Source organism: Tinamus guttatus, unplaced genomic scaffold (genome assembly GCF_059628265.1).
Source record: "Tinamus guttatus ecotype Peru unplaced genomic scaffold, ASM5962826v1 Tinamus_guttatus_pri_ptg000459l, whole genome shotgun sequence".
In the NCBI taxonomy this organism is placed as follows: Eukaryota; Metazoa; Chordata; class Aves; order Tinamiformes; family Tinamidae; genus Tinamus; species Tinamus guttatus.
This window is the reverse complement of record NW_028288993.1, coordinates 6,048,324-6,071,453: the sequence shown is the minus strand read 5'-3', so window position 1 is coordinate 6,071,453 and position 23,130 is coordinate 6,048,324. Positions and strand designations below refer to the sequence as shown.

The 23,130-nt window shown below is 40.6% G+C and overlaps 1 protein-coding gene across 5 annotated transcripts in view; it reads right to left on the bottom strand.

The window, feature by feature from the left end:
* Positions 1–4,262: 4,262 nt before the first annotated feature.
* CIT (citron rho-interacting serine/threonine kinase) overlaps positions 4,263–23,130 on the bottom strand; it is a 66,182-nt gene continuing 47,314 nt past the window's right edge. For 2 of the 5 annotated variants that reach the window (XM_088532407.1, XM_088532406.1), the window contains 24 exons: positions 22,488–22,685; positions 21,771–21,964; positions 21,133–21,268; positions 20,599–20,703; positions 19,099–19,239; positions 18,782–18,889; positions 17,911–18,073; positions 17,505–17,669; positions 15,956–16,093; positions 15,242–15,422; positions 15,007–15,098; positions 14,643–14,747; positions 13,624–13,793; positions 12,806–12,886; positions 12,469–12,604; positions 10,655–10,794; positions 9,714–9,806; positions 8,737–8,845; positions 8,475–8,603; positions 7,637–7,717; positions 6,952–7,030; positions 6,641–6,820; positions 5,509–5,842; positions 4,263–5,006 (listed from right to left, as the gene is read on the bottom strand). In XM_088532407.1, coding sequence (XP_088388533.1) covers positions 4,983–5,006; positions 5,509–5,842; positions 6,641–6,820; positions 6,952–7,030; positions 7,637–7,717; positions 8,475–8,603; positions 8,737–8,845; positions 9,714–9,806; positions 10,655–10,794; positions 12,469–12,604; positions 12,806–12,886; positions 13,624–13,793; positions 14,643–14,747; positions 15,007–15,098; positions 15,242–15,422; positions 15,956–16,093; positions 17,505–17,669; positions 17,911–18,073; positions 18,782–18,889; positions 19,099–19,239; positions 20,599–20,703; positions 21,133–21,268; positions 21,771–21,964; positions 22,488–22,685 — 3,282 coding nt within the window. In that variant the 3' untranslated portion in view covers positions 4,263–4,982. The remainder of the gene's footprint in view (positions 5,007–5,508; positions 5,843–6,640; positions 6,821–6,951; positions 7,031–7,636; positions 7,718–8,474; positions 8,604–8,736; positions 8,846–9,713; positions 9,807–10,654; positions 10,795–12,468; positions 12,605–12,805; positions 12,887–13,623; positions 13,794–14,642; positions 14,748–15,006; positions 15,099–15,241; positions 15,423–15,955; positions 16,094–17,504; positions 17,670–17,910; positions 18,074–18,781; positions 18,890–19,098; positions 19,240–20,598; positions 20,704–21,132; positions 21,269–21,770; positions 21,965–22,487; positions 22,686–23,130) is intronic. The other 3 variants (XM_088532408.1, XM_088532409.1, XM_088532410.1) reach the window with 2 other exon arrangements.

Sequence of the window (23,130 nt, the reverse complement as noted above, 5' to 3'; positions counted from 1 at the left end):
GCAAAATCCGTGATACCATCACCCACAAGGTCATTTTGATTTTACAGTAGACTGGGATGCACTGTGTTCCTATTGTTAATAGCTCTGTAGCATTACTCTTCCTCAGAAGAGAAATACAACTTTTCCACTGTGGAATCTCTGGTAAAAACATTTTTTTTTTAATAGCTGGATTTTTGTGTCAATCATACGTGTGTCTTGCAGTAATCTACTATTTTGTAACTGACTTCTCTTGCTGTCACTGATTAGGGCTTCCTTAAACTGGGATAGGGAGCTGCAAGAAAAGCAGAGCATTCCGTTTAGGGATTAGTTCTTCAGTAACAGCCTCTGTCAGATGAGTTGATGCCTGTAAGATACTGTGCAGCAACCTGTATCCCGGAGGCCAAACGTGTGGTGGAAACAGCTGTGTTGTGCTTTTCCGTGCCCTGGAGTTGGGTCCTTCCCTCTGAGCTGCAGCACCAGCAGCAAGTACAAACCTTTGCAAGCAGGGCTGTGGCATCTCCACGTTTTTTTTTCCTTCTGTTCCTGTTTTTCCAAATGAATCCAGCGATGCTGCGTGGCCTCTCCTCCGCACTGCCAGTCTGTTTCACCCCAAACCAAACGCAACGTGGCTAACGCAAACCGCCTGCTGCGCCTCGGCCTCCCTGGAGGAAGCAGCTCAGGACGGACCCGACGGGTCCTCTCAGTTGCTTGTTTTTTGGTGCCTGTGAGTGCCAGCGACTGTGCCAACGATCCCAGCCCACGTCCTCCTGTGGGGAAGACCAAGTCAGCAATAGCACGAGCGGGTGAAGCCGCAGCAGCCAGCGCCCAGCAGAGCCGGCCACAGCTCTGTTCACCAGCCTGTTGCAATATCCTGAGTAGCTCAGTAGAACTGGGTCTAGTGCAATGGTTTTCTCTGAAAATTGTCATTTATTCTGTGCTATTGATAGTCTTGATTCTGAAATACACAATTGCTTTTGTTTCCAAACTCTTCAGAAACAAGTTAAAAATAAAATATTTTTAAGAAAAGCAGATGAGTTGTTTTGCTCCTGTCCTTCCCCTTATGTTTTTTCAGCCTCAGCTTCCTTTGAGTTTGGTATTTTTAGAACCTGCAGTTGGTTGTTGCTGCTTTACACGATACACTAGACTCAGTCTGAAGCACTTTGTTATCAGGAAAGAAGATGAAGGCCGCTTTGGTGAGCTTTTCATGACTCAAAGCTTACACAAAGCAGAACACTCAAATACGAGCCCCAGTCATCCTTTAGTCTCAAAAACATAGTACCAGGCTTAAGGCCATGGACACTTTTGTGTTCCCACAAGGCTCTCTAAGCGGACCTATTTTTTTCCAAGCCTTTCTCCTTGACACTGAGTGTAGTATCTGGCTGTGGTTTCACAGGCCACTGTGGGTGAAGGTGGCTGTGACTGTGCACTAGGAGAGCCTCTTATGAGCAGCAGACGGCACCTGCTTGTAAAGAGCTCAGTGAAGGGACGTGGGGAGATACGTGTACACACCATGTGCATACAGAGCAGCCTGTAAGCACCCTGCCAAAGTGCAGAGGCTCATTACAATTTAAAGGGAAGGAGAAAGTGGTGCCAAGAGCAAAGGTGCCACCACGGCAGTCGCAGGTCGTTCCCATTACGGTGCTGGCCTGCAGGATTGCTGCCTCCTGGAAGGTCAACTCACTCCGAGCAGCTGGACCAGGCCCGGAGCAAGAGGCATGTGGCCACAGAGGCCCCAGAAAAGGGAGGGGGGTGATGACAGCAGTGTCACCCCATGAAGTGGCCGGTACCACCTGCCCCCAGCAGCCGCAGCCTCCTGCAGCTGTGTCAACCCCCTCCCAAAAAATAGCAGCAGGTTTTGAGCTGGGAACCCCCTCCCAGGCCCCCAAAACACACTGGGGGAGTGAAGCTAAGCAAAAGGCTCAATAACTTTTTTTTTCTTTTTTCTTTTTTTTTTTTTTTGTTTTACTCCACCAGTTTCTGGAATAAGTTTTAGTTTTTGTTACAATTCGGATCATGCATCATAAGGACTGCAACAATGAGGGTTAAATAAGTCATCTTTGTGCACAGTAAAATCAAAATAAAGGAACATTGAACAAGTTAGCATTTCATCCGATACATCCGCTAGTAGGCACAATAGATAAATCAAGCAGCTTGTAATTTTTTTCGCTTTTCTTTTTTTAAATGTAGAGCAGTTTCATGAAGGATGTCATGGAGACCAGAATGTAATGGGAGCTATTAGTAACCCTCCCACACACCCTCCGCCAAGCCCTGCCTGGGGGGTGCGGGGGCGGCCGTGTGCACAAACCCAAAAACACAGAACAGTAGGAGGACAAATTAAGTTACTGTAGGCAGCAGTGTGAATATTAAAAACCTCTTCCTGTGAAAGAATACTTCAGACCCTGTAAAAACTGGTTCAGTTAAAAATAGATGTATTTACATTTAAGTCTGATCTAGCAAGTTTTCCCAGCAGGTGGAAGTTCAGCTGTACAGGAACCGCAGGTTGTACTCAATCGGCATTAGGGTTTTCATGAAGGTTTTTAAAAAGTTGCAGCTCTTAAGCCTTAAAGCACCAGCATCTTACAGCGGTGGGATGAGTAACTTTCTTCGTCCCCTTTGCTACAGGTACCTTGCTGGGATAAATCCCAAACCTGGCGTTAGATCACACTCCTGTTAATTAAGATGGTTTTTCCCAGCTCAAAGGTGAGGGTCGTCTAGCAGGGCCAGGCAGGGGGGCCCGGATACTCACGTGTCTTTAACGGCCCCGCGTTTAGCTCGAGGTGTTTGCAGCCACCTGCTGCTATAGTAAAGTATTTGGACAAATGCACCTGTGTTAGGTGGTATGGACATGCTTTACGTGGTGAAGCCATTTATGCTACGTGGTCAGGGAGTGACAACTATTGGAAGGCTAAATATTGTCGAGGGAAGCTCTTTGGTAAGCGAGGGCACCTATAGATTACACAGCCTCTACTGCTGGGTGCAAGGGGAGAGGGCTTAGCGGGCGCTACGGGGAAGGAAGGGTTCATTTCACCATGCCAGTCAAGAGAGTTATTTGTTTTATTTGGTTCTTGTTCAACAACAAAGTTCAATACTTTCCAGGTGGAGCTTGGAACTGTACCTCTGGTTCCCTCCCTTGTCAATAATAAAAAGGTAATGAAGAAAAACTCCTTAATTTTAGATACCTAAAACCTCGACCTAACAAGCTTCAATTGCAATTTAATGTTACAGTATTTCTTCATGGGAGTGAGGACTAAGCTGAGGCCCCTACAGTGTCTGAAGATGGCTGTCCACAACCACCAGTAAAACAAAAAGCTAGTGTTGAAAAACCGCACAGTTTACAATAAAAAAGTAGAAACCAATTCAATTCCCTTTTGTTACGAATATAAAGTTTCTTGTAAATATGTACAGTCCTTTGAGCTATTTCTATAGCAGGAAGCATTTCACGAACAAGACACAAGATATACACGTTCAGGACTCAACAAGCCCGTTTCTGAGGTCATGTAGATCTTCCATGAGATGCAAAGATTTAAAAACTGCTCTCTGTGACCTTCCATAATATTCAGACCGGGAGACAACATTTTCAGCAAGTTTCCTGCCAAATCATCTGATCTAAAACAACCCAACAGACAACAAAATACAATATTCATGAAACTTGCCCAAGGACACTGACAAGGCATTTGAATTTTTATGGGTTTCTAAGACAGGTTAGCACGGGCTTGCAAGGGACTAGCAGAAGTTTTAGAGTGTGGCCAAGGGGAGATCAGATGCAGTTTTGCTCTTTCCAGTTGTAAAGAACATGGTTGTTCACCGAGAGCCTTTCTAGCGCAGAGTGAATGGTCGAAACCTGCTTCGAACATCATCTGCTTTGTGATCACAGCAAAAGAGGCTAGAAAGCAATCGGGGCTTGAGGCTGGCTCTGCGGAAGCCAAGGCGGTGGTGGCGTCAGTAACTGCTAAAGCTGTTTATTGGGGGGATCCTCTTGTGCCATGACATTGGTTCTTATTGTACAACAAGTTACAAATCACCAGAGCAGTCGGTGTTGCTCTTCTCCCCCCCCCACTCTCCTTTGGAGCTTTCGGGGGCAAGTGGCATCTCCCAGGATTTGACACTAGGCGGATGTCATGTCTCAGTGGACAATGTTTAATGCTGGAAGGAGGAGACAAGTGTGACTGTAACTCTTGTTGTAGAATAAGGCCTGTAGCTCTTCACTGCCAAATTTCCAGTAGTTACTGGTGGTTATTTTGCAGTGCAATCTAAAGGTTTCAGTTAATTTACAAGTGAGGCTACAATACACTACTTAGCAAAGCAACCCAAAAGGAGTGAGCAGCCAGTGATGGTGCAGCAGCATGCAGTGAACTGTCATGCAGAAGACCTGGGTCACGTCTTACACCCCAGGAGCTTAGAGATAATGCACTTTGTCTCGGGATACACGGGATCATTGGAAGCGGGGTTCTTCCCTCCCCACTGGAACTGCTCTAGGGCAATCTTAGAACAAAATAACTTTCAAAAGTGGCAGGTGAACAGACTGCTCAATATTAAATTTTCTCAAGTTCTGTAGCAAATATCCAACCACACCTTCTACTGAAAGACTCAATCACCTAGACCCTTTTGTATCGAGGCCATCGGAATTCCCAGCACGTCTCAGAACTATGATTAATTACCGGGGAAGGAGCGCTAACCACATTAAAGATCTGGGGGGAGATTCTAGTCCCCTTTGACTTTCTTGATGAACTACTCGGGACTAAGGTGAATACAAAAAGTCCATGAACTGCTTGAAGGAGTAACAGTAGTACAAAGTGCAAAAACAGGAGTGCAGGAAAGTGTGGATAAATTAACTGAGATGCAGAGAATCCTTAAAAGCATCACGGGTCTCCTGATGCAGAGCTAGCTTTGGCCCAGGAATGCTGTTTGGGTGACTGGGCAGCAGTTGGATGGAGTGCATATACTCAGTGTATTTCCTTTGTTTTTCCTGCAGGTCAAGATGAGTAACTTTGTCTAGCTGAGACTTACACTGAAGACTGGTCCCAGACCTGGCAGAGAAATTAAAGGACAGTTATAAGGTGCACACACTTTTCTCACACTTGCACAGGTGCTAGAAGCAGTGTGCAGTCTAACTAGTGCTGAGCGAACACCGCAGACCTGGTTCCTTCTACGTGACACAGTTAAATCTCTGACAAGGGCAAGTGCCATCAGCACCACTCTACACAGCGCAGCCCTCTAGGTTCCTTTCTCCAGCATCTTCCCCCTCCCAAGTTTTCAATAACTTCTTTTCTGTTAGTGAAGGCATCTCCTCCTTCACATTTGGAGGATTATAACCTATTCCTGAGCCAAGTTTCTTTTGCAATTACACAGAACTAGCACAAGGGAAGATGCTCCAGGGCCAGTGAATTACACAACTTCATATACGTTGTGTTTTATTAAAAGTAAAGCGGGGAAAGATTTGATCGCTCTTGCACTTTACAGTACCAGCAGCCCATCTAAAGTCCACATCTTTTCCTAAGAATGGAGAAGCTCTCCAAGCTCCCAACTTACCTTGTTGACTTGGGAGAGGGGAGTTCTGGCACCACTGCCAGGCATTCGTCCTCGGCTGGTCTCATCAAACAGTCTCCCAGGGGACCTTTCTCTGCGGGTGCTCAGAAGCCGACCTGGAGACTTTTCCCTCTCCAGTGGGCGCCCAGGAGACTTGTCCCTGCGCAGCTCCGTCCTTCCCTCGCGGTACCGGTGTGGTGTGCTTGGCTCTCGAGGGTGGCTCGGACCTTCTGGTGGCCCCGGGCTTGATGCTACCCGCTTGGTTATGTGCTCGTTGTATGTGGGCGGACCTCTCTTGTTAGGGCTACTGTCATTCAAAAATAATGGACGCGAACAGCTGAGCGACAAAAACCTTAAGTTACACTTTTTATTAGCAAAAATAGAACTTCTCCCCAACACCCAGCAGCGTTTAAGTGGAAAAGCATCAGACCTTCAGGATTTCATTAGTGACACTAGCACTGAGAATAGCTCATGTTAGTCACATCTGTGTAACAGCTACAAAACCAGATACTCCTCAGGCTTAGTATTTTTTCATATAAAAGTGCACTGAAAATTCATTTATGTCTTTTCACACACAAAAACGTATGCTAGCTGCAGGGTATTCAGGCTAGGTTAGGATAAGCTACAAACTTCAGTTCCTCATTTTTTTGATGTACAGAGCCACAACATTTACTTACTTGTCTAAAGCATCTTCATTCAGCTGAACAGAACAACATCACAGCACAACTTCCTAAGGCACTGCTACTCTTATGACATGCATAGGAAGAAGGGGCTCTGGATTTAGACACTGTTACAGTCAATTGACATTTATTGTCACATCAATAGCAACTATGCTCACCAGGCTTTGAAGTCAGTATCAACATGTAAGTAAAGATCAAAAAAATATCCTTTTTTGGTTTTGGCAGTATTTGTGGTGGAAATTACCCATGTATTCCTAACATTTCCTTAACATTTCTTAGTGTCATGGATTTTAAATCATTGATTCCCTGTTTCCATTCTAGCTTTGAGCTGATTCCTGTGAGGAATCAACTTCTAAGAATGGAACAAGGGCATCGATGTTTGGTGAAAAATAAAGATCCCTGGAATGAAGTTTCCATTCCGTCTGCAGAAGGAATAGGTGAAACATAACACATACCTGCGTGTAGCAGAAGAGCCTCTGTGGTGCTCATTGTTGGTCTCCTTCACCAGGTTGCCCTTACAGCAAATCACTCTTAGTTTGTCTTGGTAGGAGGAGGCCAAGTAGATGGCTCCAGATGAAATCGCAGGCCCTAAGTACCGTGGATTCGGTATCTCCAAGTGGGCTCGTGCAGGAGTTCTGGGCAAAATTGCAGGAACAAAATTTACAATAAGAATGGTACACATTTTCCTGAGAAAGTACGTGCACACACACACACACACACTCTTGCAGAACATGGTGTTCAAAGCAGTGCAAAGAGAACATCTTACCCTAGAGAAGCTCGTGCCTGAATCTCGATCACTTCAAGGGAATTGAAATGGGTCACAAATAGATAAGGCTCCCTGTAGGCTGAAGCAGCATTGCCAATGCAGGAAAATACAACACAAAAGATCTCGATTATTACATAAAAGAAGCATCACTAAACAAAACAGAACCCAACAGCTCACACAGAAAAGCAAGGGGGTGAGTTTTCTGTAATAAAACATAGGCATTATCACTAAATAGGGAGATGGAAGCTTAAGGAATTATTGCTTTGTAACTACCTGCATCCCAAGAATTTTAACAGAAGTGTTATGCTAAAGGCATTAAAAAAGGACTGTTAACAGAACCAAATCTATTAGGCAGTGCAAAAGGCTGGAAGACCCCACACTGAAATGATACACTCTTGACTATTTCAGAAATTTCCAAGAATCATTAAAAATTCCACTTGCCAATTTAGTCATGCTAGAAACAACAAGGAAATATTTTGATTTAGTTTTCCTCTGTTTCCACTTCATAGGATCTGCCATTTGGATTAATAATGATCTTGTACCATGGAAAAATTCCCAGTTTCTGGGTCAAATTAGAGAGGGAAGAAGAAACAGGACTGCTGAGACTGAAGAATATCCTTCCCAAAAGGGTGTTTCCTGGTTTCAATAATATCCATAATCCAAATGTATGTTCCTCAATACATACCAAAAGCTAATGGCAAGCGATTCCATTTCAGGTCATCTGTCCTACTGCGTCTGCCATAGGAATCCACAAAGACACCAAACTCTGTCAAAAACAGTCATTTTGTGTCATGAGTATGCAGCTGGAGCATATTTCTTTATTTTTGAAGGGACAAAGTCTATTAACTGTGTGCTTTTTAACAGTGACATCAAATAGCCTAGATTTATGAGTACTTTTAGTACTGCAATTCTAGTTCTCTTTAATTAAAGTAACATTATGAATCCATTTACTTCTACAGTTTGGAGGACTATGAGACTTCTACTGCAATTCACCTACAATTACTGCTGGTGGACTTTCAAAGACTTACTGTGTATTGCCATGGCATTATGCTAGAGCGGCAGAAAAAGCAGTTATATGAGAAAATAATCCACCCTCTTATTTTGTCACAAAATAAAGTTGCATCTATCTGTATGGAAAACAGATAAAATTACCAAGTTTCAAAACTCCTAATATTTTTTTCGGGACAATTAAACCTCTTTTTGCATCTACCTTTCACTGCGATTCCTTCCTTTCCCTCACATAAACCTACAGGTGGTAACTGACTCACAGGCACAAAGAACTTAGAAGTCAGAAGCAAGCTGACCAACATCATTTCTGTGGCCTGGGTCAGTATGTGCCCATCTGGGCATCTCACTACACTTCCAGCAGCTCACCTGGGGCCTTTACATTCAGAGTTTAGAAAAAAATTTTGGTACATTGTATTAAAGTCAACTCTGTTCAGTTTTCTATTACTCCTGCAGTCAGATATCTTCTGACAGTTCATATACTAAAAAATGCAGGTACTACCCTACAACAGACTTACCATGGAAACACAGCAGGTACTCCTCCCTCTGGCCTGTGGGGTTCACTTGTATGATACTGACTGGGAAACTGTTGGTGGAAGCAGCAAACACAGCAGAGGCCAAAGTGTGGTCATTTTTATCCAGAAACTCTGTAAAAAGCATAGAAAAGAACAGCTCAATCAGCACCTGCCTCTTTCAAAAGTGGTGGTGCTAATCTCAACAAAAGAATCTGTGGAGCTGCTTGGTGGAGCCTTGGTGTGTTCACCAGGACACGTGTCCTACCTTCAAGCGTATACTGCTTCATCTCAATTTCATAAAACTTGTTGGTTCCAATGATGATGCTGTAATTCGTCAAATGGATGCAGCTGCAAGGCTCAGAGGTTTCAATCTCCTGGAAAAGAAGAAAACACAAACCAGTATCAGGTCCCTGTAACTTAAGAGATTTTGCTTACTTCGAAAGACTATAGATTGCAACATTTATCTCTACAAAAAGGACAGACTGCAACTTCAAAGTACATTAACTTTCTCACTGAAATATTAGAGAAAGTACGCTTGCTGGAGGGGCAAATTTCATTAGGTATTTCTATTTTTCTGTCTAAGGATGTCTATGGACATATAAAATTTAAATCAAGACATTCACTAGACTTGCCTCCAAGAGGAATACTGGATCAGATGTTCAGAGTACTATCTGCCTATAATTTGCTATCTGAAGAGCTACAGCACAGGAGGTATCTACACAGGCACATGAGATCCAAATCTTACTGTCTTGTCTGGTTTACACATATGCGTAAGTACAAATATATCAGGACTAGTATCAGAAATACCACTAGCTTGTCCTGTGTGGGGGTTACCAAATACCCTTTGATTTTCCCTGGGACACTAAAAGAGAAAAGATACCCTTTGCTTCTTTAACTGCAAAGCAAGAAGTCATTTGTTGTAGATTTCTTCTAAGACAACAGAGGTGAAGCAACATTGCTGAATAATTAAGAAAGCAAGCCCGTTTTGGGTAAAAAAAGGAAGTCTATGATTAAAGCTGGGACCAGTATCTCAAAATTCACAATACTGTTCTGTCTCTCTCCATATATGCCAACTTTTCTTACAGGAAATTACTGCCTACTCCAATTTTAGACAGCGCACATTGTATTTGCTGTCATTTTATCTGGCAAACAGTTACGCATGCAAAAAGCTTCAAGATGTTGCTCCCAAACAAAACAAAAATCTTCATGCAATGTGCATCTGAAGGGAATTACTAAGCTTACCTTTCTGATACAGTACTTGCTCAGGTTCTCATTATATCGCAGAATAACCACTTTATTGGGCATGGCTGCACAGATACAAAGACCATTCTCAACCTATGGAGAAGATCACAAATATGATTCAGGGGAGGAGTACAGAGTAAATTCTGATGCTGAGCACATGAAACAGTTCCAAGTACCTCTCAAGTATATTTTTAATAGGGTAGTAATTGCAATTAGTCAAATAATGAACAGCCTCTTCTCATTCTCAAAAGAGAATATGAATTCAAAGTGCTTCTGTGATTTCTTTCATACTTGAAACAAGTTATTAAAAGATTAGAAGCTGTTCCACAGAAAAATATTTCATTAAAAGTGGTAACAAATTGACACCAGTTAGGCTTAATTTTAACCCCTCAAACTGTGATCTCAAACTTTACTTTGAACTGAATGATGTTCAGTTTGATATCAATCTAAGTAATTTGCAGAAGCAATTCTTAGTGAGAACTTTTGTTGTGGCTGAATGTTCCTTATTAGAACTGGGAATTAGCATAAATATCAAAGGTTATCGATTACTACAAATGTATAAAGCAAATTTGCTCCCCTGGAAACTGTTAAATTACACTCAGGAACAATTAGTGGATGGAATTCACTAATTAGAAACCTAAAAACTAAGTCAACTGTGAGGAAGCAGTTAAACCACACTGTGCTGTATTTCCTGTTGTGTAATAGCTTAGGATAAACCATTGTGTCATTCTGACTGCATGTATTCATATTTGTAGTCAATTCTCCACGCTGTTTCCACCTCTTCTCTTCCCGCCAGTGCTGTTCTTATTTGAAGAAAAAGATTAAAGGGAAAAATAGAGATCTTGAACTTGTGGCTAATGAAATAAAGATGCGGACTTGATTTATATTAAACCATGAACAGACTAACAGGGGGTCTGACACATGAAGCAATTATATCCTACCTTGCCAGCAGCAAACAGGTGACATCCTTTGACAGCCTCAAAGACATTTGGTGAGACATCAGGCTGGGCAGGGAGGTGAGACTGTGCTAGAGACTGTTTCACTTTCTTTACATCAACAAGACACAGAGCCCTTTCTTCTCCTGGAGACAAAAACGGTTACATTTTTCAAGGCAGAACTTCCCTATTCTCTAGAAAAGTCTGTTTTGTTACCTAAGCAGCAGCTTATCTGTACAGACTGTTACTGTGGTAACAGTCGCAGAGAATGATACATGGAGCATTCATTCCACATCTTTCCTATTAAAAGTGAACCAGAAAATTAGCCAAAAACGATCTCACAGCAGGCAATAAATCCATTGAGAGAATAACCATTGTCTCCATGGATTATTAGTGCTGCTAAGATCTAGTAGAGCATCATTAAGAGTGGCCTTGTTAGGGCACGATTCAAAATTAGCCAGAAGGTTTTCTTTTATCCTTCAGACCTTTATAAAGGGCAAGATATTTTAGCACTTATTTTTTTCCTCTGTGCCAATATAACCTGCAATGGATTTTCAAAAAGGCCCCCGATGAACAGCATTAGAGACCAAGACAGATTTTTCTCAAAAGTCTAGAGATTCAATAACATATCTTTCTCCAAATTTTGTTGTGAATGTTGCTTTTGTAACTATTTTCTGTTTTAGGGTAATAAAGAAAAAAAGGAATGGACAATTTAGAGCTATACTAAGGAAAAACCATCTCCCTAAAACAGCTCAAGAAACATATTTTGTTTTTCAATCCCTGCAAATGTCACATAGATACCTGGTAACTAAGGCTTGCAAATGAAGATATGCCCTAGCGTTCAACAAGCTCATACCAATGGAGGAAGAAGATTTCCAGAAAGCCACACAGATGGAGGGATTATAACTGGTCCTACTTACATAAGGCAATTTTAAATCATGAAAGCAGTCCTAATTCTGTTACATGGATTAGCCTTTAAAACATGATAGGTTGAGAGTTGCTGGCCATTGACCACAGTGACCACATGCTGGTCTTCAAATGGTAATTATGTTAAGAAAAGTTTTATGCAGTGATTAGGAAGAAATGACTTCTCTGACCAGCTCAGCAATTTTCAGATTGAATTGGTTTTGTAGGACCATTAGCTCTGGCACAGAGTCACTGATCCTTCTCCTGCCTTCATCACTTTCTGTGCAGCCCCAGATCAACTCCATTAGGAGATGAGCACTCCAGGCAGCTTCTGCTCCTTCTTTACTACAGGGTCTTTCTTGGCAACCTGATGTATAGCAGAAGCAGGAGGTAGAAGCTGTTCTTGGGCTTTCTGGACTGCAAGTAGCTCAGAAGTGCTACCCCTTCCATCTGAAATTGGTCTAGCTATTAAGTGTTACTGCACTACACCCAGAGATAAGCAGAAAAACAAAGAAACAGACAACCGTGGCTTAACTTCAGTGACATCATGAGTACTGAGCTCACACAGGAAACCAGGACACTTCTTTTGCACTAAAGCCTTTACAAACCTAAGCTGGAAATGTTTTGTTTCTGTTCTTCCTCCCTCAGCTTCGGAAATTAAGAAGTCACTTTCTTTCAAATATAGTGATATAACTGAGCTTTCACTCACGTTTCATTTATGTGAAAATCTCAGACGATACTAATGTTAACTGCAGTAATTGATTCCTAATGATACACCAATTAATAAAAGAAGCCCATAATAAAACTAAAGGAAAACCCAGCCCATTGGCACTGTATGGCAGGGAGTTTCACACTGGCCTTACACAGTGATTATAATATACCACAAAGACAAAATGGAACATGCAGTCCCCCACCTGCTATCATGAGTAGCTTCTCCAGATCCTTGATGAGGTAAATTTGGAAGACAGCACCCATCCCTGGGATGTGCGTTAAGGAATTCTTCAGGACATTCAGGGCATACAGACCTTCTTCTGCCCCCACCAGCACTACCTATAAAGACAAAAAACAGCATTACACAAGGAGAACAAGGAATGCTCCATGAGCAAGCCTGGCTGATACGGGTTACCAATGAAAAGAAAAAAAAAAAAATCCAACTACTCAGTATATAATTACACACACTGTTGTTAAGATACAAATTCTATGAATGGAATAGCCAATACTCAGTAAAGTCCAGCCAGGCATTATCATTACCTGGTCACTGAATGGCATCGTGCAATTTATATCCAAACGGTCTTCACCCTCTAGCTTTAGCAGGGAGTTTCCAAGCAATTTCTGTAAATTACAAAAAGATTTCTCCTTGTTAAGTTAATTTTTATCATGTTTTCTATATGTTCTCTCTCATATTCAGCACTGAGAAAATGATATCTAGCTTTTCCCTTAGCTCCTAATCTAGCAGAACTACTGGGTCAATTCTAGCTGTGCATTGGTGCTAAAATTGTGTTGTCTAGTTGTAATATAGACTGAACCGATCAGCATTTTAACAGCTTAATCAGAAAACGGAGACTTATCAGCACAATAATGATGAAAAAGCTACCTAAAATGCCTCCAATTTAACTACTTAAATTAAAAATTAAAATGCCACCCCCCACCCCACACACAAAAAAACTCAAAATACTACTGATGAATGGCAGAAGAGAAAGTTTTTGTGTCTGTCTGTCCTTCTGTCCTTTGAGGATTGCTCACACCATGTCATGTGAAACATTACAAGATTGAATACAAGATTGAATTCAATGCAATTAATCCATATTTCTTTCTCTGTTTGCTGCAGTTACAGAGATAAAAAGTTTTGGGTGCTCTTAAGATACTCTTCCTGTCTAAGGCAGAGTATTGTAAGGCAAAACAGTAGTCTCTCAATGAACTCCAGTGCCCAGTACTCCGATTGCATCTTAAGGCAGAAGTATTAACTTACCTTTAGTTAAACCTCAGTATGTCAAATATTGAAAAATTATTTTTCATAACTCTGCTCCCTCCCAGAATATTTTATTATTAAATAAAACTTTTATACTCACAGCATCAGCCTCAGCTTTTTCTCTGGAAACTCTCCCACCTGCCACTATTGATTCCAGTGCTGTGACCCAGCGCTGTTTGTCAGGGAAACTGGGTGCTAATAGGTAGAGTGTTCTACCAGGCCAGCAAGTGGTGTGTGGATGAGACTCCAATTTTAGGATATATGGCACATCTGAGATGTTATATAGATAGAATAAGACTTAGATTAGTTTCTGCAATATTGTCAGTGGATTTAAATTAACACCTTTGAAAGAATGGTGTATTTCACCATTGGAGAGAATGTTGTATTTATCATGATGTGTTACCATGGCAATTATATACAGGTTTCTCTTTTACGGGTACTGCACAGTCTAGCTATTTAAGCTAAACATTAACTAGCTGGATCCAGACCACACATATAAGGCTGTCTCTGCTAAATAAATATCATTTCTTGTCTTTTATTCAAAAGCGAAAGAATACCACTGTGGAAAACTACAAAAACAGACACTTGACTAAAATTTTCCCTGCACTGCTCAAGCATGATTTTCAGAAAAATCTGTAAAAATGGGTTATGGAAAACTTTGTTTTTAACAGTCTGTATCCTTTAATGTTCATGTCAAGACATATACAATCTTTCCATTGGTTCTACAAATACATACAAATCAAAACACCAACATATTTTCATAATAAAGGATTCTATACACCCCACAATATTTCTAAGTTAATAACTTTCTGATCACAATGCGGACATGAATTATGAAAGTTCACACACAATAGAGAACATTGAAAGAGGAAATTTAAATGAAATGAGTGCTTACAAACTACTAAAATTTACTTCCATATGGCTTGATGAATACACAGTTCAACCATCATGACAGAAGTGTATCTAAATATTTGACCTATTCACCTAGTTCAAATAGAGGTAATCTCAAAACTGCACAGTTACAGAATGAAGGTTAAAGGGAGAAAGTTCTGTTCTGCCAAACTAGCTCCAAACTGATGTCAAGCCAGCTGACATCCTTTTGATCTCATTGATTCTCACCTGTCTTTGCGGTATTGGTAAGTTCAGTAGCTCCTACAGCTCCATGAACAGTGACATCTCCATCAGGAAGGCAGAGCTCAAATTCCTCCAGGGGCCTCTGTCCAGCTTCAGGGAGAATGGTGAGACAGAAAAAGAATAAAAACAAACAAGCAAACAGTGAGAAAATAACTGTGATGGCAAGATGATACATTGGATGTTTCACACAGCTAATAAAACTGAGGAAAAAGAAAAAAGCAAAACTTGGCCTTACTACAAAAGCTTCAGCTAAGTTACGTACGGGCACAGCACACAATAACACTCACTCAGCCTCTCCATTCACCAACAGTATCTGAAGATCAAAAGCTTCCTAGAAGTGCTAAATTACCTTCTCTTGCTTCTGCATCATAAATGAGCACTTTGGTTCCTTCTAGGACAATATATTTCCTGTCCCAGCCCTGTTGCCCACGTTTATTATTCCTGAGGAAAAGAAGTAAAAACTGCGTTAGATTTTCTACACAGATTCTGAACAAAATAGGTACTAATTATCACATCATAAAAACAAGGATAATATACAGAGCTGCTCCATGCGTTCCAGCACCTGATATGGGACATGTTCATACCTTGGTACTTTCATCCACCCTTCAAGACGTAGACTGCTGCTTGGCTCCTTCAGTTGCAGACCAGGAGAATTCATTTTATCCCGGCAGAATGCTTCAGAGAAGTGTGTGGCATATTCTGTTGGCAGTCCACAAGTAGCTGGCAAGCAAGTTGAGCATTTTGGGTGACACATCACCTGGCACTCTGACAAAAGGACAGAGAAAAAATTCTGTCAAACAATACACACAAACACACACAAAAACAAACAAACTCTGTTGCCTCCACTTGTAACTGTCACCATTTCTTGTAAAGTACCTCTTTCCACACCCAAAATATCAGATGTTTTCTAATGTAGCATGTTATGTAGTGCTAGTGTTGCAGACTATCAAAAAGTCTCATGTAGCTGGAAAGAATTTGGATTTATTTTTCCACTTCTGACAGACAGTGCTGGTCCTGAAGACAATGTACATTCCTTGGTGAAGAGTTTCTGATTGCTATATTCTGTCCCAAGTTTTAGCTGTTTGTAGCAAAGCACCGTGCATAATATAAACAGGTTCTTGTCAGGAAATTGAGTTGATCACCAACCTTTTCTAACAGGTCTTTCAATGAAGCCCAGAAACACGCTGAAATTTGTTAGAATATAAAAACTAACTCTCTTCACTGAAAACCTGTTCTGCATCTGACGCTATTTCATTCATTTCAGTTAAATTTTGTTCATGCACATCCCCTGCTCTTACCAAGACATTTAGATGCTTGCCGTCCAAAGTGCACAGTATCCAGACACACTGCACATTTTGTTGCTCTCATATTTAGCCCCACATTAAAACGATGTGGGATGTTATGATGCATTCGCTCTTTCAGACGCCGGCTGTATTCTGGAAGGGACAAAAATTTATTATCAGGATGCAGTAACGGTGATGAAAATTATAGAAGATTTTGGCATTTTAAAGCCAAAATAACAGAAAACCCTGCAATTTTCTATCAAAGACCTGCTGAACATAGGCACTATCTATTTTCCTTTGCACTCTGCGTATCTTAAGTTACATTACCACCTCAGTAACTACCTTGTACAGAATGTCACTTCAGAACAGAGAACTAAATGGCTAATACATTGGTGTAGCAAGATCATGCAATGAACCAACCAATCCAACTAAATTTAACATCTGCACTTAGCTTCAGTTCTTACAAAGTGCTAAACTAATCTCCTAATTTTGCTCACAGCTAACAAACCCTTCAGCAACTATATTATCATCAATACACAGCAGGCCTTCATACAATGTTCATACTAATCATCATTGCCAGCACACCTGAAAGCACACCTAAAATCCCTGCTAGCAGCTCAGTTCTGCATTGTTGATTGTTAATGAACAAAATTTATGTTTCAAGGCATGTTTTTTAACTGATGAACACGATTCTCTTCCCTACCCATGATCTGAAACTTCCTGTAACGATCTTACCCATCCTTAGAGCAAGCACATTGTGCCCCCTGACCACCTCTGATGACTGGACTGCAGAGTTACTGAGTCTGCTCAACTCTGGGGGAAAAACAGCTTGTCTGCTTGGCTTTTACCACCTCCAGCTAAAGGCCCTTGGCTTTGGGTCAGAGTCTCTGATTCAAAGCTCATTCCCTAACACTGCTTCTCTAAGAATAAATGGGCAAAGCCCTCAATCCTTCCACTTTTTCTGATGACTCCCTCCACTAGATTTTCAAAGTAGGCAAGGCTAGGAATCCTCTTTTTACAGTCAATAGGAAACCAGTATCTCTTTTAACCTAATATGCTCTTTTAAACATCTATCAAAGGCCTTTTCACTTAAGCAAAAATCTTGATATAATTTTTCTGCCCCTTAGACAAGGGAATTATTCGCTAAGAAAAGATCCATAAGTCCTTTTGACCAATGCATAGGGAAATTACAGTAAACACATCCTTGAGGGAAAACATTTTTAAAACAATTTATTCTACTAATTTTTTGCTCAACTATTCAGAAATAAATTACATAAACCAATTAGAGAATTTTAAACCAAAACCAAAATTTATTCTTTATTACTCCTATAATGACAAAATCTGTTCTTGAAATCAATCCCAGCCCATTTTCCATATACCAACTTCCAGACATGCTAGCTAAATCTCAGAAGACCTGCAGATATGCCACAAAATACAGCTACTTGAAGAAAAAACAGAGCTACTTGAAGAAGGATATTTAAAAAAATAATGGAGATCGCATTGAAATAAGTAGTAGATATATTTCAAAAAGGAACAGAAAAGTTCATAATCCCAAAGAACCTACCCTCTGGTGTGGAGGATTCCTTCCTGCGACTGGAGGGTGGAGCGAGCAGACTGATCGGAGTCGGCTGATGCTCTGGAGAGCGGACAATGGCAGACATGATGATCTGCTGCCTGGCTGTGGCTGGTGTGGATGGATGAGGGTGGTCTGATATTTTCCTATGAGCAGCTATAGATGAGATAAACACAGCACATTAACATAACCAATACGAAGCACTGGTAAACAGCAGTGGTTCTGCATAACCATGCAATGTTTACAACTGCAGAAAAACATGTAGCTTTACTGCATCTTCACAGCAGTAGATAAGGACTTAATAACATGTTACTGTTATAGTGGCCACTATTTAAGACACGTTTTCAGACCAAAAACGTGCGTCTCCTCCAGATTCACCTTTTCTATTAACCCCTACCTTCTTCACGAGCTGATCTGAGTTCAATGCGTGTTTTCTGTAGAGCCTCTTCCAGCTCAGCAGAACGAGCCTTCTCCTTCTCCAGTGCCACTTTCAGCTCATTGTATTGCAGGGGAACCTGTGTGGGTAAAGAAGGGTCCTCTTTCCGCCGACTAAACAGGCCCTAGCAACAGAAACACACAGACAACTCCTAACTCCTAGTAAGAGATGGCTTAATCTAGGCAAAGTGACACTAGCTAGTGGCAGTCTGGCCAGAGGGCCTAATGGTAATTCTGATACATGGAAGGATGGATTTTTAGTTCAAATTGGCACTGGAAAGAAAATGTTGAGATACGCATTAATTTAATACATTACCTGTTCAGTACTCACACCTTGAATTTCCGAGAGTATCTAAACAGAGGAGCTTAAAATACGTGGTTAAAATTAATTTATATTACTTAATTCAAAATGACAGACTGGCTTATGAAAAAGATGTGTCACAAGCCATTATCTCCTGACTAATCAGTCCTATGCTGTAACTACAAGACAACCACTCTAGATAAACAATATGTTCATACACACATATACACTTACCATTTAAAAAATAATTAAATAATTGCACATTTAAAATCCAGTATGCTTACAGCCTCATTGAGGTGTAGTTACTGGGTTCAAATCTAACTATTGAGGGAATGACAAAATACTGGAAAGGCTATGAGGCAGACACTCTGCTCAGTAAAGCTTTTGTTTAGTGACTCAATATTCTTAAATGGGAACATATTTGTGTGAAACAAAGAAAGATAAAACAGAATATTTTGAATACACAGCACATAACTAAGTCACAAACTGATCAGTCATTTAACTCCATGCCTCTCAAACCTTTTTCACCCACCTTTTTCTTTTTTGCTGGTTGATCCATCTTTGCCTGCAGGAAATCAATGAGTTTGGTTTGCTGAGATATAGTGCCCTCCATTTTCACTTTTTCATGAGAGTAGAGAACCTGTGAACAACAAACGGATACCCAAGAAATTTCATCTTAATAATAGAAAAAACAGATCAACTCAACTGCAGAACAGAACTAAACAAGCAAACAACAATAAACAAACAAAAAAGCATACGGAAATGTCACACAGAAACAGTAGGTCAGATCCCCAAACCTTACATTAAATGTTGACCACAGAGTCCTGCCCACTTTTTCCTCATCCTCACCTGAATGTTTTCCAGCTGATATTCCAAATCACTTCTTTCAGTCTTCAGAAGATCTGCTCGATCTAGAGCCTCTTGCAGACCTTGAGTAAGGCGGAAAATGTGATTTTTCTGCAGATCCATTTGCTGCTGCAGCTTTGCTTGCTGTTAAGAGAAAAACAAAGGAGAGTGTTTGCTTTTTTAAAAACAAAAGGTATCACATGATATCATATCTTGCAAAGTAAGTATCACTTCAGAACTCAAAACTAAAGTCATTTGTTCAACAGCTGAAACAGCTGAAAAATTATGATATCCCAGAAATCCCCCTTCTCTTCAGGATGCATTGTCACTAAACAAATATTTCTATGCAGTATATTTACATTAATTCCCAGAAAGACCATATTTTTCAACAATATATTAAAGTAATTTGCCATTTGTTTAAAAACTTGAAGTCTTGCAATTGTTAGACTGCACAGAGATACACAAAGAATTTCCAGGCATTAGTTTCTCAAGCCTTCTACAAATTGACCAAAAGTCATCTCAATGCTTCCCAGTAAAAGAAATCTTTCCTACTAACCAGGATAACATCCTGCTTCTCTAGCAGTCATATGTGATAACGAAAATTAATTCCAGTTGTTTGTATCTTGGTGTCCAACTAAGCAAAGAGTACATGATAAACTACAAACACCTTCAGAATTCAATCTACCTGGATGAGAAAGCCCCTGAAAACCAACTCACGTTCATGTATCACGAACCAAAAGACAGAACACTTTTCTGTGAAGCATAATGGAGTTGTCAGCTCTGGGAAAACTTGTCAGCACCTGGGATACACCAACACCCCCTCCATAATCATTCTCCCCTGTAATCTCCTCTGTAGCCCCTTCCCCTGCTACCTAGGCTTGCCTGACTGCATTTAAGTTGAGCTGCTGCGGTGCGACTGCGCAACCTTGGATCAGACTTCTGAGAGCACAGCTAAATTATGAGAAAGAGCTGTGAAAAGCCTCATCTGGGGCCTTCCCCCACGCACCCTCTGTCTATTGCCTCCAGAGATACTTCTAAACTCTGGCCCTCACCCTTGGTCTGTGCCAGAACTGTGTTATAGAAATGCTGTACCCAGTCATAGACCTTGCTGATCCTGACCTTGCCTTGCAGGCTGGGACTTGCTTTGTCACTGCAAGCTTCTCTAATGACCACTGGCTGAATCTGAGTACCTGCCACCAGGCCTGCTGTGCTCTTCACATTCAGGTACTGTAGAGCTGTGCCCACTGACTGCAAAGTCCTGGTCCGTCCTGCTCGTCACCCTTGGATCCCAGCTCACCTCCCAAGAAGAGTCCACTTTACCTGCCCTAGACATCCATTTTGCAAAGTTTTAATAAAAAATAAATGAATAAATTCTTTACTGATTCTCCCCAATTATATAAAAGGAAGGAAGGATGTGTAACACTGATTTTCTAGTTCATAATTAAACTATTCACACAACATTTTGGTTTCAGATGTGGAACCTTCTGAAGTTTCCAAGCTTACCTCCTCCAGAAGCCTCTGCTTGAGTTCCCTTTCTGTCTCAAGCTTCTGTTGCAAGCTGCGTGCATTCATCTCTAACATTGCATGCTTCTTCTCCAGGTCATTAAGCTAGGCAGGTAGGAAAGATAGTCAGAACACCACAGAGCACTAACAAAGTTCAACAATCTCAAAATCCAACTTCACAAGGCATAGCCAAAAGAAAAATGATTCAGTTACTCTCTACTTGCTATAATGGGGGAGAAAAAAAAAAAAAAAAAAAAAGACCCAGAAAACATTTTGGTATGCTATTGCTCAAATGTGGACATTAAGTTAACAGATTTCATTGCACTCTCCAGACACCATGAGCAGATTTTTGCTCTAGTTTTACTTAAAAGGAAATCTGAGGTCTTTAACTTGCAGACAAAACTCATGGCCCCAAGTTTTTTTAGTTCTAGCATCTTAAAAATGCTGCTCAAGACTGCATTTCTACAAGTAACATCTCTAGAAAAGGAAAATATCTCAGTTAATTATAAAAGCTTTGGTTTGAAAGTTAGTTACCTTGTCAGAAAGGCTCTCAGCTTTGAGTTTTTGCTCCTTCAGAGCTTGTTGGAGGGCTAGAATCTCTGCCTTGTGTTCTTTGACAGCTAGTTCTACCACCTGGCGAGATTCAGTAATACGCTGATCTGCTCGCACTCTGTATTAAAATGGAAAATAGTGTTACCTAACTCTCTCCTGGGTTTGTCCTCTTTATAGCACGCAATGGCATCAATAACTCTTTCAGGGATTTGCCTGAAATTCAAGATGTCACTTTATAAAGGCAGACTGCTTGCTGCAACACTTTATATTACATAACCCTATTTCTACCACTGTTAAAACTAGAGCCTGAAAATTGCAAGATCCTGGAGTAACAGGAACGAGTATTAGTTGCTGTACGATCAAGCAGCAGTTAAAAAATCAAGCCATTTTATAAATTACAATGATACCATTCTCCCCTCAATCACAGATGCGCAAAGAAATAAGGAACAGTATCACTGTGAACATCTATTAGCTGATATACCATTTTTAGAACTACATCGAAAGAATCTATATTTAGCTCCAACTCCCATATATCCTGTTCTAAATATAATTTTTATACTATATTCTACAGAGCATTTTTGTACAAGTTAATAAAGGGCAGGGGGTGGGGGGAAGACAACCTGCTCTGCTTCTCAGTATCCAGCATCCTCTGCAACTCTCTAACACGACATTCAAACTGGGACTTCTCATCCCCTAGAACATTTCTCCATGCTTCCCACTGACGCTCTTTCTCCAAGAGTTCATCATTCAGGGCCTCCAAGTCCATTACTTGCTCTTCCAGCATCGTACATGTTGTCTTCAAGGCCTCCATAGTCTAAAAATAAATCCTCCTATCAATTCTCACATCCCACATCAAACATGCACTTTAAGCTTCAGCCTTATTTCAGCAAATTGGCAGCAAATATAAGTTGGTAAATCAGAACTCATTTATTTCAAGGCTTCCATACATTTACTTGCAATTGCTTTTAATGTCAGTTCTACTTCATTATCTAGATTCTCATTCTACTCATTACCAAGATTTTGGAATTGCTAGGGTTACAAAATTAAAATAAGTTGCAATACCTTCGGAGTACGAAAATTCTCGATACCATTGCTTGGCATTAAAAATATCAAGGGAAATATTAAAAATTTCAATCCATTCAACTGTTCCGAAAAAGGCATAAATTATAAAATGATTTAAATGATCACTGAAGCATATTCATTCTTAATATAAATGAATATACACATGTTCATTTCAGATTTAAAAGAATTCAAAATAATTTAGAGATATAAAAGCATTTTCAGCCTTTCTGATAATTGTGACCTGTGTGTATATATACATATATATAAATTTTTACTTGTTTCTGACTGGTGAGCTGCATCTCTCTCTCGGTGATCTCTCGACGGAGATGGTCAACCTCACTTCGCAACTGGACAACTTCATCGTTGGCTCCTGAAGCCTCATCAAGTTGTTTGGACAGGAAGAAATTCTGGTTGTTCAGCTCTGCATTATCTTCACTGAGCTGGTTCAGCTGCTCTTCCAAATCTGTAATCACCTAAAAGCAAAAATAAATTACATTACATATCAGTGAGTACAGTGTTTTGAAAAAGCAGTCTCCTCTCTCAAAACTGTTTATTGCCAAACAAGTAGACGACTTGGCATTCCTCTTTCAGAGTTTTTTTTTTTTTTAAATTCTCAAATTTAAACATAAGCAGTATTGTAACTGCAAACTGTACGCATAAGAGTGTACTTTAAGTAGGAACAGAGCTCTGTTTCTTACAGAAAACAGCCCAAGTTTTCTGTATAAATGTGCTGCAATCACTTTACTATTTGAGGGAGAAACGTCACACCTAAAGCACTGGATTGGGAGTCAGGAGTTCTGGTTGTGTTCTCAAAAGTACTGCTTATTTACGGTGTGCCTTTGCTGAAACATTAGCCTTTTTGCCTTGATTTACCCTTAGGCCAAATGAGGCTAATTCTTCTCACAAAGATTTTTAAAG